This window comes from Bidens hawaiensis, unplaced genomic scaffold, assembly GCF_021521415.1.
Source record: "Bidens hawaiensis isolate Kalapana, Puna unplaced genomic scaffold, B.hawaiensis_p1.1 tig00029039_1, whole genome shotgun sequence".
Classification (NCBI taxonomy): domain Eukaryota; kingdom Viridiplantae; phylum Streptophyta; class Magnoliopsida; order Asterales; family Asteraceae; genus Bidens; species Bidens hawaiensis.
Genome location: NW_027494786.1, coordinates 250,025 through 267,327, shown reverse-complemented (window position 1 = coordinate 267,327; position 17,303 = coordinate 250,025). Strand labels below are relative to the sequence as shown.

General features: G+C 36.8%; 1 protein-coding gene across 1 annotated transcript; it reads right to left on the bottom strand.

The window, feature by feature from the left end:
* Positions 1–1,864: 1,864 nt before the first annotated feature.
* On the bottom strand, positions 1,865–2,917 carry LOC143578124 (geranylgeranyl pyrophosphate synthase, chloroplastic-like). Its single transcript, XM_077061787.1, has one exon. The coding sequence runs from the start codon at positions 2,915–2,917 to the stop codon at positions 1,880–1,882; it is 1,038 nt and encodes a 345-aa protein (XP_076917902.1). The 3' UTR covers positions 1,865–1,879.
* Between the last annotated feature and the right edge of the window lie 14,386 nt (positions 2,918–17,303).

Here is a 17,303-nt window from a genome sequence, read left to right as displayed (position 1 = left end):
GTATGTGTTACCCTTCATTTTTCTTCTTAGTCTTCAAGTTTGTTACTTCTATTTTCATTTATGAAAATGGATCATTTAGAAATGTTTCAATTTGCTTTGGCTAAGGTCAAAATGAGTCATTTTAAAATGGTAACAGTTTAGTTCTGGTTAACGAGTGAATATAAAAAGGTATAGGTTTCGTTCGGGTTTCAACGGGTCTTTTTAAAATTATATCGATTTGGTTCGGGTCATAACGGGTCAATTTTAGAAGATATAGATTTGGTTCGGTTTAAAAAGGGTCATTCTCAAAACGTAATGATTTGATTCTGGTAAAAAAGCATGTCATTTTAAAAGGTTTCGATTTGGTTATGTTTTTAAAATGCTTTGGATGTGCTTCTGTTTATTAAGGTGCAAGACTTTTCACATGAAATATAAAAATAGTTTTCGTAGTCAGTCAGTCACTATGTTTGTTAGATTGGTGTATTAATTTTTATGTCATCAATTGTGTTCCCAGTCCTGGAAGAAAAGTAGTCTGAATAATTCTTGGATACTTATCAGGAATCTTTTCTGGATGCTTATTTTCTGATTTGCTTGATTTCCAGAGTAATGTTAGTGAAGTTTGTTTGTTTGTTTTCTGTTAATATTATTTTTTAAAGTATATGAAGTTTATGCTTTAAAGTTTTAAATTTTATTCGTAAACATTCTACTATATAAAGTTATTCTCTGTAAGTTTATGTATTTCAATACTTTGTTTGCGTATGAATATAAATTGCAATTAGAAATCATATTGTTGTGTCAAAAAGTATATTAAAATTTTACTTTTCATTTGAAATTATATATGTTTTTACTTGATGATTTTTATATTTCCATCTGTGTCGTGCACGGGACAATAACCTAGTTAATAATAAAATCTATAATAATAAAAAAAGAATATTCGAATTTATTCCTTTTGATCCACCAACTAAAAAATTGAGCTCTGTGAATTTAACCAAGAGTGAAAAAATAAATCAATCAAATTTGAAGTATTATAATATACATTTTAAACATCAATTGGCCGGCAAAAATAATATCCGGATAATTCTTTTCAAGAAAACATGCCTTTGATAACTCCTCCTACGATTGCTACCCGGCAACTCCAAGTAGGGTAGGGGTGACAAATGTGACCTGTTGGTTGAATGATTTGTAATAAAATGTATATAATAAGCTATAATTGGTTAAATAAGAAAAGGTATTGAACGGATCAAAATGGGTTGACATTTCTCGAGCTATTTTTTTTTTTATGGAACGAGCAAAACGGAGGAAACTTTTTTTTTTCACTTTTTTAGTTTTTGATTTATATTTCGAGTTATGATTTTTTAATATTTAATTAGGGGTTTTTGAAATGGGTCAAAATAGGTTAAGATTTCAGAAACCCTTCATTAAAAAATTTTAAAAAAATAATAAAAAATTTTAACGCCAGCCTTCACCATTTCTTGTCCATAAACTCACCATCCTATTTATCCGGCCACCTACAAATCCTAAAGAATCATAAATTTCTTTTAATTGTTGTTGTCGGTAAGACTTGAATCCAATAACTTTGAACCCTCACAAGTCCCAACCCAAGATGTTTATAGACATAGCATTTGCCTTTGTTAATAAACCAACGCCAAAATACTTGGTTCTACAGTTCTACATCCTTGTTCTTCAATCATTTCCATCCGGATCCACTAATCTAAAGACCAAATCGAACACTTAAGAGAGACATGGTCCCAAACACCCAATAACGAATTCATACAACATTAGAAAAAGGGTGTCAAGTGAAACACAAGCATCTTACAAAGTGGGGAATCAAATCCATAAACATGAATTATGAAACATTTTAAAACTTGACAACAAATATAACAATAACATAGACCATAAATCAGTTTTGCCTATAAGCAATATAATTAGCGAGAGCGATTAACGGAGCAGCTTTCCGGCGATCAAACTCCGACAACTGTTCTTGAGCCTCGTTATTCAATTTCTTAGCAAACTCTTTCGATTTCTCAATCCCCAACAATTTCGGGTACGTTGTTTTGTCCGAAACCAAATCTTTTCCGGCCGTTTTCCCCAATTCCTCGGATGATTTCGTGACATCAAGAATATCATCCACCACCTGAAACAACAGCCCGATGGACCTAGCAAACCGCCGTAACTTCTCAATCTCCCGGTCGGATCCGCCGCCCATGATGGCGCCAAGCACGACCGAGCCCTCGAGCAGCGCGGCGGTCTTATGCAAATGTATGAACTCCAAGTGGCCGACACCCACGTCCGCCCCCTCGGAGCAGATATCGACCACTTGGCCGGCAACAAGGCCTTCCGACCCAATACACTTCGCGAGCTCCCCAATCGCGCGAAGTATATTGTCGGGGGCGACGCCTTGTGTCGCCGTTGCGATGTGTTCGAACGAGAACGACAGCAAGGCGTCGCCCGCAAGCACGGCGACCTCCTCGCCGAACACCATGTGGTTCGTCGGTTTCCCTCTACGGAAATCGTCGTTATCCATACAAGGGAGGTCGTCGTGCATCAACGACATCGTGTGTATCATCTCGACCGCACAGGCGGCGGGCATCGCGGCGAGCTCGTTGCCACCAACGAGCTCGCACGCGGCGATACACAAAACCGGACGGACGCGCTTCCCGCCGGCGAGAACAGAGTAGCGCATAGATTCATGAATCTTGACCGGATCTCTGACCGGAATGGCTGCATCCAACGCCTGATTCACCAAATTAGCTTTCTCCAGCAGGTAAGACTTGAAATCAAACGGGGATTCCGATTGGGGCTCTTTGAATTTGGTCAAAATTGCAGAGATTGACGAGGAGGAAAGGGGTATAGATTTCCGGGTCGGGTTGAAGAGGGTTGGGGATCGGGTCACGACGGGGGATCCGTGGAACAAAGATGAGGGGTTTACGAGGCTCATTTCAGAATTAGGGTTTTGCTTGAGGTTGAAGGTGTAATGTAAGAATGGCGGAAAATTATTTGGGTTTTACGAGAGCAAATTCACATGCTTTTTGGGTGGGTGGGTTTAAGAAGGAAGATGCAGATACAAATACAGTTGTCGTCAAGTGAAAGCATCTGATTATTATTTAATTCGGAGAATTAACTTTGTTTTAAACATGGGAATTAGAGGTTATTTTACATTATTTATTTTTAATATTTATATATGTATATTCAGATTTTAATTTTATTTATTATAAGAAAGTTAAAGTTTGATGATACCAATTACCCGATTATTTTGTTTATTATAAAATTATTTCTTAATTATATGTAATATTTTTTTTAAATAAAATAGGATATTAATTTTTAGTATATCTCTATTTTATACGATTTTCATATCAAATATTTTATGAGATTAATTTTTAATATAATGAGATGTTATAACTCGTTTAAGAGCTATCTGAGTTTAGTGAGACCTTTACCCGTGAATTCGGGTCAAAGGCATGAGAAACATTCATTTACAAATAAAGCAATCTGATGGCTTGAAAGAATGGTTGTTTACATTTTTCGTTTTTTAATATTTGTTTTTTGGATTTTAATTTTCCTTATTGTAAGAAAGTTAATAATATACTTAGGGTTTGATGATGAAAGGGTTTCATAAATAAATGATATGTTATAACCCGTTTAAAAGCTATATGAATTTGGTGACCCATGACCCGCTTATGTTTTTTTACTATAAAATTGTTTATTAATTATAAATAACATCTTTTTCTTTCTAAATTGGATATTAAATTTTAGTATATTACTATTTTATAGGATTTTCATATCAAATAATTGGTAAGATTAATTTTTAATTTAATGAGATGTTATTACCCGTTTGAGAGCTATATGGTTTTAGTAAGACCCATACCCATGAATTTGAGTTAAATCAATGAGATGTCTCCATTTAAAAATTAAGCAATCTGGTGGCTTCCATAAAAAGGGGGAGCGACCACATCGTGACACATAGGATTTTTGGATTTTCGTTTATATATATTATAGATTATTATTAAGTAATTAATGAATAATGTATTTTAAATTAGTTAGTTGCCTAGTTTTCTTCACTAATTAAATAACGTTATGGACACGTGCATGTTACTTTTTTTAACACAAAATTTTCATTCCAACGCTTACAAACTCTCATCTACTTCGTACTTATTCCCATCCAGCAGGGTTTAGGGTTTTCGTTATAGTTGTGTATTCTGTTCATTTTTGTCATTGTGTCTAATAATCGTTTTTTAACGATAATGATGGACGAAACATTTGAGTTTTAAAATTTTTTTTTGCTATTTATTTATTTTTTGAGTTATAATTTTTTTGAATTTTTTGTTAAGTTGTATTTTGTGTGGCTACAAATTGTTCTCATACTTTTCATTTATGTCTTCCTTTGTATTTTAACATTTCCCTCGATATTAATATTTTCAATTTCCTTAAAAATCATGAGTATGTTTAAATTTTTGTAATTTATTCATTTAATTGTTATATTGATTCCTCTAGTTATTATCAAATTAAAACTCTTTCTAGATTTAAGAGGTTTTACCAAAATAAACATTTACCTATTTGCTATTGAGGAGCCATATCTGAATCTAGTTCGTTGATAACAATGAATGATTCGAGGTATACTATTAGTTTAATACGATTATGAGAACGGGTACGTGTGTGTGTGTGTTTCTGGAGTGATTTGGGCAGCGTAACGAGAGGATTCACAAATAAAAACACTTCTCATTACTTTAGATTAAGTTACAGAGGTATATATAGACGAAGAGGTCATTCGTTAAACATTCCTTAACAAATGACACTCATTCGTTACAATTACATTAAGTGTAAACGAATGGCCCACATTCGTTATCTCATTTTTGATCAAGCAAAACGAATAAGATTTACATTTAGCGAATGGGTCACATTCCTTAAGCTATAATAATGTGCCCTGCATAATTAACGAATGGGCATTATACTTTTACCAAAATATCCCTATACATTAAAACCAATATAATAATACTTTACAAAGACCGAGACGTAAAACTGTGCATCAACAAACTCCCTCGTCTCGAACTCTTCGTAGTCTTCAACATACGTTAACCAATAAACCTTTTGGTCTTCCAGTTAGTGTAGCTGTGAATCTTGAATGCATAACAGACTCGTACAACCCGCTGAAACTGCATTGCAAGCTCATAATCACGAAATTCAGCCACTGAATCTAGTTATGATATAATGCATCATTTTCGGATTCAGATAAGTTAACCAGCCCCATCGGATCGATCACTCATATAAACTCCATTTTCAATCCCGATCCCAAAACAATAACAGCTTCACCCGTTCGGTTATCATAGTACCACCGATTAAACTTGTTAAACAGACTCTAAGGAAAGTTCTTGACTAGTACTTTATTCATGGTCTTTGGCAGTTTAACCTATAAGATCATCTTTCTCTAGCCGTTGCATGGATCAATTTCATCAATTTATTTGTGTGTCGGCACTTGCGGCTTGAAGAATTTGCATCCGCTACGAGTTTCATGTAAAAGATGTTGATAGAACCAATTAGCCCATTGATTGTTTCCCCGATTAATGAAAGGTCGGTTGGCCAATGTTTTAACATCCCACCGTGGCATGGACAACATGTCAACAATACGTTTAAAGTAATAAATATCGTGCTCCCATTTCCCACGCATACCTTAAGCTCCGAGTCGTATAACCAATAAACAATATTACCTTTAACCGATCTCGGGCTCACGTACTTCTTCATTTGGTATACAGATGCTTGGACTTTCGCCTGTCTGATTTCTTCACGTTCTTTGTAGCAAAGAGTCTCGATCATCTTGTTCATCTGTTGAAAATTATGCCCAAACATATGATCCAAAGTACTCTTTTTCTTCTCAACCTCCTTTTCTACACCCTTATTCCACTTTTCCCTCTCTTGTCTCAAATAGTCTTCTGCAGCATCAAAATGTTCTGAAGTAAAAAATGGAATTCCAGATTCAGAATCGTTCGTCGTTTACATGCCTGGATATTCCTCTGAAGTTACGTCTTCTACTTCAACCTCGTCATAATTTGATGGCTATTCCCATGTGGAATACCCATATTTACGTTCAGTTCGAACTTAATCTCCACATCATCCGTTTTACCCAACTCCTCAACCTCATTCTCGTTTAGACCCAGAAGTAGAGCGATTTTTTCTTTAGACAACGAGTGATCAACAAGCTCGCTCTCTTCGATCTCATCAGCGTTAACCATACTCTTCACAGCCCCATCCATACCCACAAACAGAATCATATTAGCTGCAATCATATTTACTGGCTTGACGTTCGTGTAATCCTTATACGATATGATCTGCAAGTTATTTCCTCCACTACTACCAGCCTCAACCTTTTTACCCGACAACGATGTAACACCTCCCGGTTGCTGGTCACTACTTCCACCACCCATCATCAGGATCTTGATCATCACCTTTCAACTTTCTCAATTCGTCTTCTTTACAAGTGTGCTGTAAGATGATCTCATCCTGCTTATTCAACCTCTCCCCCCTAAGCAGCAACAAGGGCCTTCAAATGGGTTTTCTTCTGAATGAACTGGACATCTTGATACATATTATGCTGCTCTAGCCTCATCTTTTCTTGAAACGTCTTGTCCACAGCCATCTGAGTTTGTTGCAAATGTATCAGATTCAGAAGCTGGAACATCTGTGCTTGAGGCGACATCTGGTAGAATTCGGGGGAAGTGTTGATACATGTTTTGTCCGTCTCGGTCTTTATTGGTTGATAATGTAATAGTTTAATAGTATAGGGGTTGTTAATGTAAATTTGCCTAAGTGTAAGGCACATTCGTTACTCCGTAACGAATGTGTCACATTCGTCCTAATGTAAGTCCCATTCGTTAACCAAGATTAACGAATGGAACATAACGATTGTGGGCTATTCGCTATCATTAAAGTATTGACGAATAAGCGTGTTTATTCGTTAAGTAAGTGTAACGAATGACTCATTCGTTAAGTCTATCTTAACGAATGAGATCATCTCCTATAAATACCCCTGTAAGTAATTTTAAAGTAACAGTTCTTATTTTCTCCATCATTCCTCTCGTTACTCTGCCCAATTGTTCTCTCAACACACACACTCACATACTAAAGTATATCTAGCCTAATTGTATAACGAATCAACATGAACATCGATGTAATCACAAGATCTAGATCCTTATATGCTCTCTCAAGTGGTATCAAAGCCTGATGATCTGATCTTCGATGTTATTCGTTGATGAATTGCACAATTTCATCAAGGATTGTATCAATTTCATCATGAATTGATCTAATTCATTAATTTGGTAAAACAGAGATTCAAGTATAGTCGATAATTGAACTGTTCAAAGTATTTCGGACCAGTAATAATGTATTAAGTGACTGAGTAATGAAGGTTTGTGATTGATTTGAGATTGAATTGAGGTTTAATTGAGCTATTGATAGTCTGGTTTGAGTTCGGAATGGTTTGGTTCATACAGAGTACGAAATTGATAGATTTGGTAGTGGTCTGAGATTATGGACGAGTATTAGAAAGGTTTGGAATTGATCTGCGAGTTGATTGCTAGATATCTCAGGGATTTCGGACTAGTTTAGACATAGATCTGAGTTTTTGAATAAGTTTGAATATATGAGTTCTTATTCATTAACAGATGAATTCTCAGTCATTAACTGATGAGTTATGATTTGTTAATCATAAACTGCTCATTCGTTAACTCACTCGTTAGTAGTTAACTGCTCATTCGTTAATTCACTTCTTTCGTTAAAACCATATTCGTTACATAACCACATTCGCTATATAAACGTCATTCGCTTCAAAGCCCGTTCGTTCTCTTATTTGCTATCCATTCGTGATACTCATTTTCTTTATAGTTCATTCGTTAAACCCATTCGTCTTAACAGTAAGATCCTTAACAAATATCCTTTATTCGTGTCACATTCGTTACTGTTTTTCCATTTGTGTGAACAGTAACCATAAGTTTTAATTGTTTACAAGTTTGGTCCTTTAGTTTCACAAATTGTCATCATGGCTTCTCAGAATGCCTTGTTATATGCATTATCATCCCAAAATGCTCTAATGCAGCAAATGCTGACTATGGACAATGAGATCGGAAGCCACAACAAATGTCCAAAACTGCTGAAACTTTCTGATTTTGCTCGGTGGGAACCAAGGTTTCATGATCACTTGGGATCCGTTCATCCAAGTAGTGTACGTTATCTTGATGTTGTGTATGCTGTACTGTTGGGCTATATTTTGTGGTTTATGCTTGGTATTGTTAAACTTAAATTAGGCTTAGTTGGGCATTTATGTGTAAACCGAAATCTATTGATTTCGGTGGGCTTTACTTTGTTTTGGGTCTAGGTTGGTAGTCTATATATAGGATGTATGTTTACATTTGTAGGGTTGCCAGTTGGTTCGTGAGTGGGTCATCAGGTGTGTTGTTCGTCCATTGTATTTTCAACCGTGTAAGTTAAAGGCTTAAGTACCCGACGTATAATATACGTGTGTTTTAAAGCCTCTTTCATTGTGTTTGATGTGTTCTTAATCGTTTCTCACATAATCAACTTAGTGGTTAGTTTCCTCCTAACGGTTAAGTATATTGATATCACATTGAAAGATCCTCTACGGAACTTACAATTGGTATCAGGGCCTATAGACCTATTCTAGGCTCGGTTATAGGTGATATCAAGTATTCTACTGGCAATTCACGAGTGTGTTTTTGGCTGAAGTTTTCTGGATCTTGAAGAACTGTTCTTCGTGTTCTTCGGGTTCTTGAGATTTTTCTGGAAAGGATTTGAGTTATCTTTGAATTAAATTCAGATTCCTTCATTCGTGGGATTTGATTATATCTTTAAGATTACCAAATTAAGAATCTTCCTTACTCTCGGGATTTGACTAAATTTTCAAGACTTCTATATCAAGATTGTTGATAGTTTTCGGCCAAGATTTGAAGTTTTCGGGAAAGGATTTGGGCTAATCTTAGAGTTTAATTTAAATCCCTTTATTCTTGGGATTTGACCATATCTTCAAAGATCACCATATCTTGAGCTTTTAATAGCTCTCGGTGGCTTTATTGTGTTCTCGGGAAGATCTTTGAGTTTTCGGGCAGATTTGATAGTTCTCTGTCAATAATCATAGTTCTCGGTTAAGTATCAGAGTTCTCGGTTAAGTATCAGAGTTCTCGGTCAATGATTAAAGTTCTCGGCCGCTGTTCAAGGTTTTCGGTTAAATTTCAACGTTCTCGGCTAGTTTTGCTTGTTCTCGGTCAAGTTTCAAGTGTTCTAGGTTACTTTTCAAGGTTCTCGGCCTTTTGAAAGCATTGGGCTCACCTAGTTGGGCTTTGGATTTTGTTCAAGTGGGCTTCTAATTCGTTGGGCCAGTCATCCGAGGTAAGTTCATGGCCTTCACTACCACCAAATCCTCTGAGGTAAGTCCTGTATTATGTTCCCAATCATGTATTGATAAGGTAGCACTCTATAAAATTCACTATAGTAATATGCATAGAGAAATGGAGGGAATTAAATATGAAAATACTACCCTAAAGAAACTAGAAAAGGCATTAAATGATAAAATAGAGGCACAAAAACAAGATTTCTCTAAACTTCAATCAGATTTTAGCATAAAGTGTGCTGTCACCATTTAGATGCTAAAAATAAAATAACTAAACTAACTGCCGAGTTAGAAGCATCTAGACTGGAGATAGTCAAATTAACAAATAAATTCGATAATGCTGAATTCAATTTTAGAAAATTTGATGTCTCTAGTGCTGTTGTGGAGTCAATGATAGAGAAACAGTTAAAATGGAAAGAACATAAAGGTGTAGGTCTAGGCTATAACATGGTACCACCTCCATATAATAATAATTACACTAGTCTTCCTCTTACCAAAGAAGAGGAAGAAATGGAAAAGTGCATGCAGTATGGTAAGCCGACTGAAATTGGCAAGGGTGCTGCTGGTTCAGCCAAAGCTATTGAATCAACATCCGAGGTGAGTGATACTAATGTGTTTACTTCACATGCAGATGATGTGATAATTGAGGATTGGAATGATGAGGATGATGACTCACCTATTTATTCTCATGATTCTTTGAATTTGCCTGTTTTGAATACTATTGCTATTAATACTTGCACAGGCTCTGTTTTAAAAAGCAAAGACAATTGTGTGGCTGATATTTCTAAAACTTCTAAAAGTAGTTATCTGCTTTCAAATAAACTTGATAAAAATAAGAATTTGCATAAATATCTATCACCCAAGCTTGTTAAAGAAGGAAGTTCATGCTCTCACAATTGTGAGAAATCCAGTGCTAAATCCAAAGGGAGACAAACAAGCTCACACAACAGAGCAAGATCGGGAATCGGCCACAACGATTTTTTCGTTAAAAGGCAAACCTGTTTCAATTGTGGCATTCCCGGTCACATTGCTAGAAATTGTTCACGTCTCCCGTATGTTCCATATTACAGACGCTATCAGAGGACTATGCCTCAAAATACCTACAGAAACATTAACTCACATAAAACGAGGTGTTTTAAAGCAAAGCCCTCTGATGGTGATTGGAGCAGAGACAAGACTTACAGGTCAAATTATCATCAGACCAAGCCTATTACGGTTCAAAAGCGGAACGGAAACTCTGTTTCGGCTCCGAGACCAAAGTGGGCCTCAGAATCGAAGTCGGTTAGAAAGTCAAAGTCAAAGTCAAATTTGCATTCCGTCCGTAAACCGGAGACAAAGCCAACTGTCTGTACAAACAATAAAGTTTTAAAACCCAAATACAGATGGTTGCCTAAATCTCTAGTGAACAAGTTATCAAAGCCTTCCTGTTCGATTTTCGATAATCAGGAAGACATGTCATGGCAACCCGTGACACGGTTGAACAAGTGAGGTTTACCTAGAACGACTATGGACTGGGTACCTAAGACTAACTAATCTCGCACATCGTGCAGGAACAGCTATGGAGGAATCTCATCAGACCATGGTATGTTGATAGTAGTTGTTCCAGGCACATGACAGGAGACATCTCTCAACTACACGACATTCAAATTTTTAATGGAGGGTATGTTTCCTTTGCGGGAAGAGTGAAGGGTACTTTGATTGGGTGATCGACTCATCTCATGACAATGTAAGAAACGAAAAACGGTGTCCACATCCACTACTGAGGCTGAGTATGTTGTTGCTTCTGCCTGCTATTCACATGTCATCTGGATGCAACATCAATTGCTGGATCATGGTTTGAAATTTCTTTATTTCTATTTTCTGTGAAAATGATGCTGCCATTGTCATTGTTCAGCATTCTAAAACCAAGCACATCGATATCAAAATTCATTTTATTCATGACTGTTACGACCGGGTAACTATTCCATCTTGAACAGGTCCACACTGATAATAATGTGGCGGACCTATTTACTAAACCGGTCGGAACAGCCAGATTCAATGTGCTTGTATGGTTTCTTAAGATGTTACGTTTTGAAGACCGAGTATTTGAGGTTTAAATTGTGTACATAAATTTTTTTTTTCTTGTCATAATTTCTGTACAAATTTAGGGGGAGAAAAAGAAATATACAAAAAGTGTGTGTGTGTGTGTCGGAAGGTTGGAATCGAACGAAGATCGTAATAAACCATAGGTTTTTAAAGGAATTGGATCTCATACCGATTTGAGAAAAAGAAAAATACAAAAAGAGTGTGTGTGTGTGTGTCTAATTATAAATTTAAAAATAAAAATTTTGTTCCTTTGCTTAAAATCATGCCGGCCACTCAAGTTCAACGGACATATTTCATATGTTTGGTCCCGTCATCAATGTTTGACTCTAGGGATAGCCATTAACCTTAGGACTGAAAGTGACCGGGGCGACTGAACATTCATAAAAAAAAATTTTTGTTTTGATTTAACTATCCCTTTAAATTCCCTCATTGAAAGTTATGTCGGCCGCCTAAAGTTTGAAGGACACATTTTATTATATGTTTGGTCCTATCGTCTACCTGTAGACACATAGGATAGCCATTCACCTGAAAACTGAAGGCAGCTGGGGTGATTGAGTTTAAATCGTCTTCGGGGTATCATCTGGAAGTGATATTATTATTCAGCTAAAAGCTTTTCAGAAGCTTAAGTATTTTCAAATGAAAATTGATCTAACCTTTGAGAAATGATAGATAGAGTGATTTTGAGTGTCTATCGTGTGAAGTTATTAGGCTAAAAAGGCTTTTGATTAGTCATTGATGTGTATGGTAGCTTTCCATGATAATTAAAAGTTCAAAGTGATATAAACTAAATCTGCTAAACTTATTGTGGAGAGTCATTTTGAAGATATTTGTATGTCCCTAGATACATCTCTCCGAATGATAGGCAAAAAAGCAATTACCCAATCATACACGAGCCCGTTAGTGTCTTGATCGCCAAAAAGATTATATTTCATTTGTGTTAAAAAAAAAAAGAAAATTTATCATAAAAATTGTTTTCTAAAAGCTTAAAGGGGTCCCAGGGAACTACAGGGGTGGGGCATTCAAATAAGTCCTAAACATCCTGAATGTAAGGCTTGTAAGTCCGGATGGCATGTAAGTCCAACGTTCAACCTTAAAGCTTAAAATTATTTTGTATAGAGAAAAGTATTTTGATCAAGTACTAGGGGGTTGGAGTCAAATTGGGGTGATCTGGGAAAGCCAAATACGCCTTGAGAATAGATAAGGGGCATCAAATGTCCATAAGTGATGTCCATGTAAGCTTTATGCCTAATCAAATATAATCATATCACTGGCGTAATGAAAATCATGAAAAAAAAATTACCTGCTGTCAACCTTTTCACTATGTCACAATAAGGCTGAAAATGAATCATTGTGAAAGCACCTTAATCAATATGATTTCATGTTCGGATCTTTTCATAAAAAGGTGGTTCGTTTTTAAATAGCTGAAATTTGATCCCAATATATGTTGATTTTCTAAAGACCGGATAGGTTAAATTTTTTTTTTAGTTTAGTTTTTATTCTAATTTTATTTTATTTTAAATTTTTAGTTTTTACCTCATGTTTACTCGTGTCGAAACAAATGTCTTAAGAAATCGTTTTCAAATGAATTGGGATTGTTTTTTAGATCATGAAATTTGACGGTTGCAAACAATGTCGTGGGCCATTCAGTTGGGCCAAATGTGTCCATAATATTTGTGTTATTGTTCGAGTCATCTTTGGTCCAAGTTGTTTGTGTTAATGGTGTTCTCGGCCCATCCTGGTTCTCGGCCTAGATGGGTATCTCAGAAGTTCAAAAGGTTTTGTTTGCAGATTTGATTAAGTTTGGAAGGGAGTCAAAGTGGTTTATCAAGGTCCTTCATCCGTTGGTCAAGTTTGGAAGATTTGCTGAGATCGAGGCAGATGTTGATGCTGTTGGTGCAGTTGTAGTTGAAGCACATGTGGTTCCTGCTCAAAGGTACAACAGTCAGTACCTACTGCTGAACAAGTTAAAGAGTTCGAAGCGTTCAAGAAAAGGCTCCAGTTGACTGCATTGAAACCTCTTTAATCAGTCACTGCGACACATGTTGAAGATGATATTGACGAAGAGCCAGCCACCAATCTTTTTCTACGCAAACGACGAAAGAAAGATCGAAGACCAGGCGTGCTGGCTAGTGATGTGATATCAACTACTCAACCAACCGTGAGCTCGTCACTATTGAAGCTCGGACAGCTCAAGGCCCATCTCATGCTGCTAAACAAACTCAAGAACAGATTTTTGAAGATATCCTCGAGCGCAACTAAAATCAAGAAATAAACCAAGGGGGAGATTGTTGGGCTATATTTTGTGGTTTACGCTTGGTATTGTTAAACTTAGATTGGGCTTAGTTGGGCATTTATGTGTAAACTGAAATCTATTGATTTCGGTGGGCTTTACTTTGTTTTGGGCCTAGGTTGGTATTCTATATATAGGATGTATGTTTACATTTGTAGGGTTGCCAGTTGGTTCGTGTGTGGGTCATCAGGTGTGTTGTTCGTCCATTGTATTTTCAACCGTGTAAGTTAAAGGCTTAAGCACCCGACGTATAATATACGTGTGTTTTGAAGCCTCTTCATTGTGTTTGATGTGTTCTTAATCGTTTCTCACAGAATCAACTAAGTGGTTAGTTTTTGCCTAACTGTTAAGTATATTGATATCACATTGAAAGATCCTCTACAGGACTTACATGTACCGTTGGTTGGAAGTGACAATCTCGGCTGGACTCCTAAGGAATTCAAGAATTATGAAACTCAAGAGTTGAAAGACTTTGAGAGTGAGACTAAGGCTTATTCAACTCTCACTATGGCATTACCTGAACAAATCTTTCATCAATACAGCACCATAAAGATTTGTGCATCATTATTCGATACCCTGAAAAGAAGAAGCCTGGGTAACACACTAGAGAGCAAGAAAACGCTTGTGAAGTTTCAATTCAGAAACTTTATCTTGATGAAGAATGAAACAGTTGAATCGTTTTAGTCATCTAGTAGTTGAAATGGCCAGTGTTAACCTTGAGCCAACTTAGACTGACAAGATCGATACGTTGAAGAATGCATTGCCTTCGTCATATTTGACTTTTCTCTTTGTGTTGAAAGAAAACAGTTTCTTTCGTAACACTGAACTTACTGCAGTACAGTTTATCAACAAAATTGAGGAAAGAGAATTTGAGTTAAAGTGTCAAACGTCATTGAAGGACAATCAAAATCAGAATCCTTCAATTTATGGTGGAGCAATGCCAGCAAACACTTCTTCAAGTCAAAATTCTGTCCCAATCAATGCTTTCTTCACTCAAGCTCAAAAGGAGAATCCTAATGTAAACAATTAAGCTAATGTATGTTTTATGGCATCAGGTGCAAAATCTGAGTCTACCACCAATGCTTCAAGTACATTACCAAAAGTAAACCTTCAAGAAGCTGAACATCAGTTTGCTTTTCTATGTGCTTTCATGACATCATACGAACAATTGGTGGGTAGCAAAATTGCTACTAGTGAGTTAACCGATGAAGATTATGACCAAATTGATCCTGATGATCTTGAATTGATGGATCTAAAATGGAATATGGCTATGATTGTGAGAAAGGTCAAGAAGTTCATGCAAAGAACAGGTAAAGACCTTCCAACTCTGAATAAACGAGTTGGTTTTGATAAATTAAAGGTTAAATGCTACAACTGCGGAGACTTTGGGCATTTTGCCAAAGAATGTGACAAGCCAAGAAAAGAATATTCCGGTCCACGCAATGCTGAGAGATCACAAAGTAAGAATTCATCTGATAATGATCAAAGCAAAAGGAGTTCTTCTGAAGGAGAGAAGAATAAGTAAAACAACAATCAAGCTCTTGTTGCTAACGAAGGGGTTGATTGGTCGCAAAGGTTGTTGAGAATCAGGCCAATCTTGCAGTATTTGAACCAATTGATCAATTTGAAGATACAAGTAGTGATCAAGTATCTGAAGAGAGCGATACATCAGATTCTGAATCTGATCCTTATCAGATTCGTTTGATAACTCATCTGTGCAGAATCTGATCACATTGAATCTTATGCTTGCATGGCTAAGATCGACTTTCAGATACTTGATCACTACTTGAAGAGAGCGATACATCAGATTCTGAATCTGATTCAATGTAAATTTGCCTAAGTGTAAGGCACATTCGTCCTGATGTAAGTCCCATTCATTAAACAAGATTAACGAATGGAACATAACGAATGTGGGATATTCGCTATCATTAAAGTATTGACGAATAAGCATGTTTATTCATTAAGTATGTGTAACAAATGACTCATTCGTTAAGTCTATCTTAACGAATGAGATCATCTCCTATAAATACCCCTGTAAGTTATTTTAAAGTAACAGTTCTTATTTTCTCCATCATTCCTCTCGTTACTCTGCCCAATTGTTCTCTCAACACACACACTTCACATACTAACGTATATCTAGCCTAATTGTATAACGAATCAACATGAACATCAATGTAATCACAAGATCTAGATCCTTATGTGCTCTCTCAGGAAGAGGCTATAACGGACCCTGAGGGCGATTGAATGCCATAAATGAATACTCAGGCCGTTGCATCATAGACGGACTAGCCGGAGCCATCATCTGAACTTGCGGGCTCGGCATAGTTGATAGAACACTCTGTAGATTCTCCCCAAATCTAGGATCAACAGTAGTAGTAGTCATCAACGTGATAGTCAGAGAAACTTGAGAAGTAGGCATCATAGGAGTCAGAGTTGGAGAAGTAGGAATCACAGGAGTCACAGAAGTAGGAACAGAAATAGCTATAGAAGGTCTAATAACAGGAATAGCAGGCTGACTCGGTATCTCAATAACAGATTCCCGTCTAATTCTTTGCTTCTTCGGTTTCTTAGCTTTCTCAACCATCGGCTCTTTACCCTTCCTCTTACGAATATCAGCACTGCTTGGACCACTGCTTGGACCTTGACCACCACCACCACCACCACCACCACCACCACCACCATCATTTCCACTTGCACCACCATCACCACCTTCACACTCCGAATCTGAATCATCATGAGCCCAGCGATTATTAGGTTGGGCAACGCAGTCAATGTTGACTAGGTGACTAATCATACGCTTATATCGTGGTCGATCATGTAACAGTTGTCTGCGATATGTCCTGATTCTCCGCATTGTATCCAAATTCATATGCTCAAGTATCATAAGATCAGCCATGTTTGTCAGATCATTCACTAAATCAGGCTGCAAATCGTTGATGATTAGCTAGAGAAAACGTGGATACATTAAGAATTTGTTCTGTCTTGTTGTGCAGTTCTCCTTTAAGTGATAAAAGACCATTTATGAGAAGTTAAATGGCTTGTTGAGAACTAATGCCACAAACGTGGACTTCCACATGATCGGACACTCATCATAACCCCATTTCCTTCCACCAAGGCAATGGATAAGTACCTGTAGCAGGTACTTATAATGTTCACATAAATACACCTTGTTGTACATAGACCAATCCAGATCACCCTTATACCTCACACGACTAAACAAACCTCTTATCAAAGACATGTCAAATTCACACCGATCATCTACCATATCCCCAAAACCCAATACATCCATGATCACTGGAACATCAACCACTATTGGTTTACCCTATATCTCAGTCTCTATCTGGTTCTACCCCTCAATGTATCTAGAGGTATCCTAGAAAGCTTGTATGATACTCTGATATACTATAGTGTCAGTGGACATAGCTCTGTAGATCCTTGCTCGCTTCAGGTATTTGATAATATCCCCGAACATATCAGATCCAAAGAAGTTGTCTCAAGAAATGCGCAAATGTTGTGCTTTTTGTCCCACGACAACAACACTGGTTCAGGCTCTAGCTC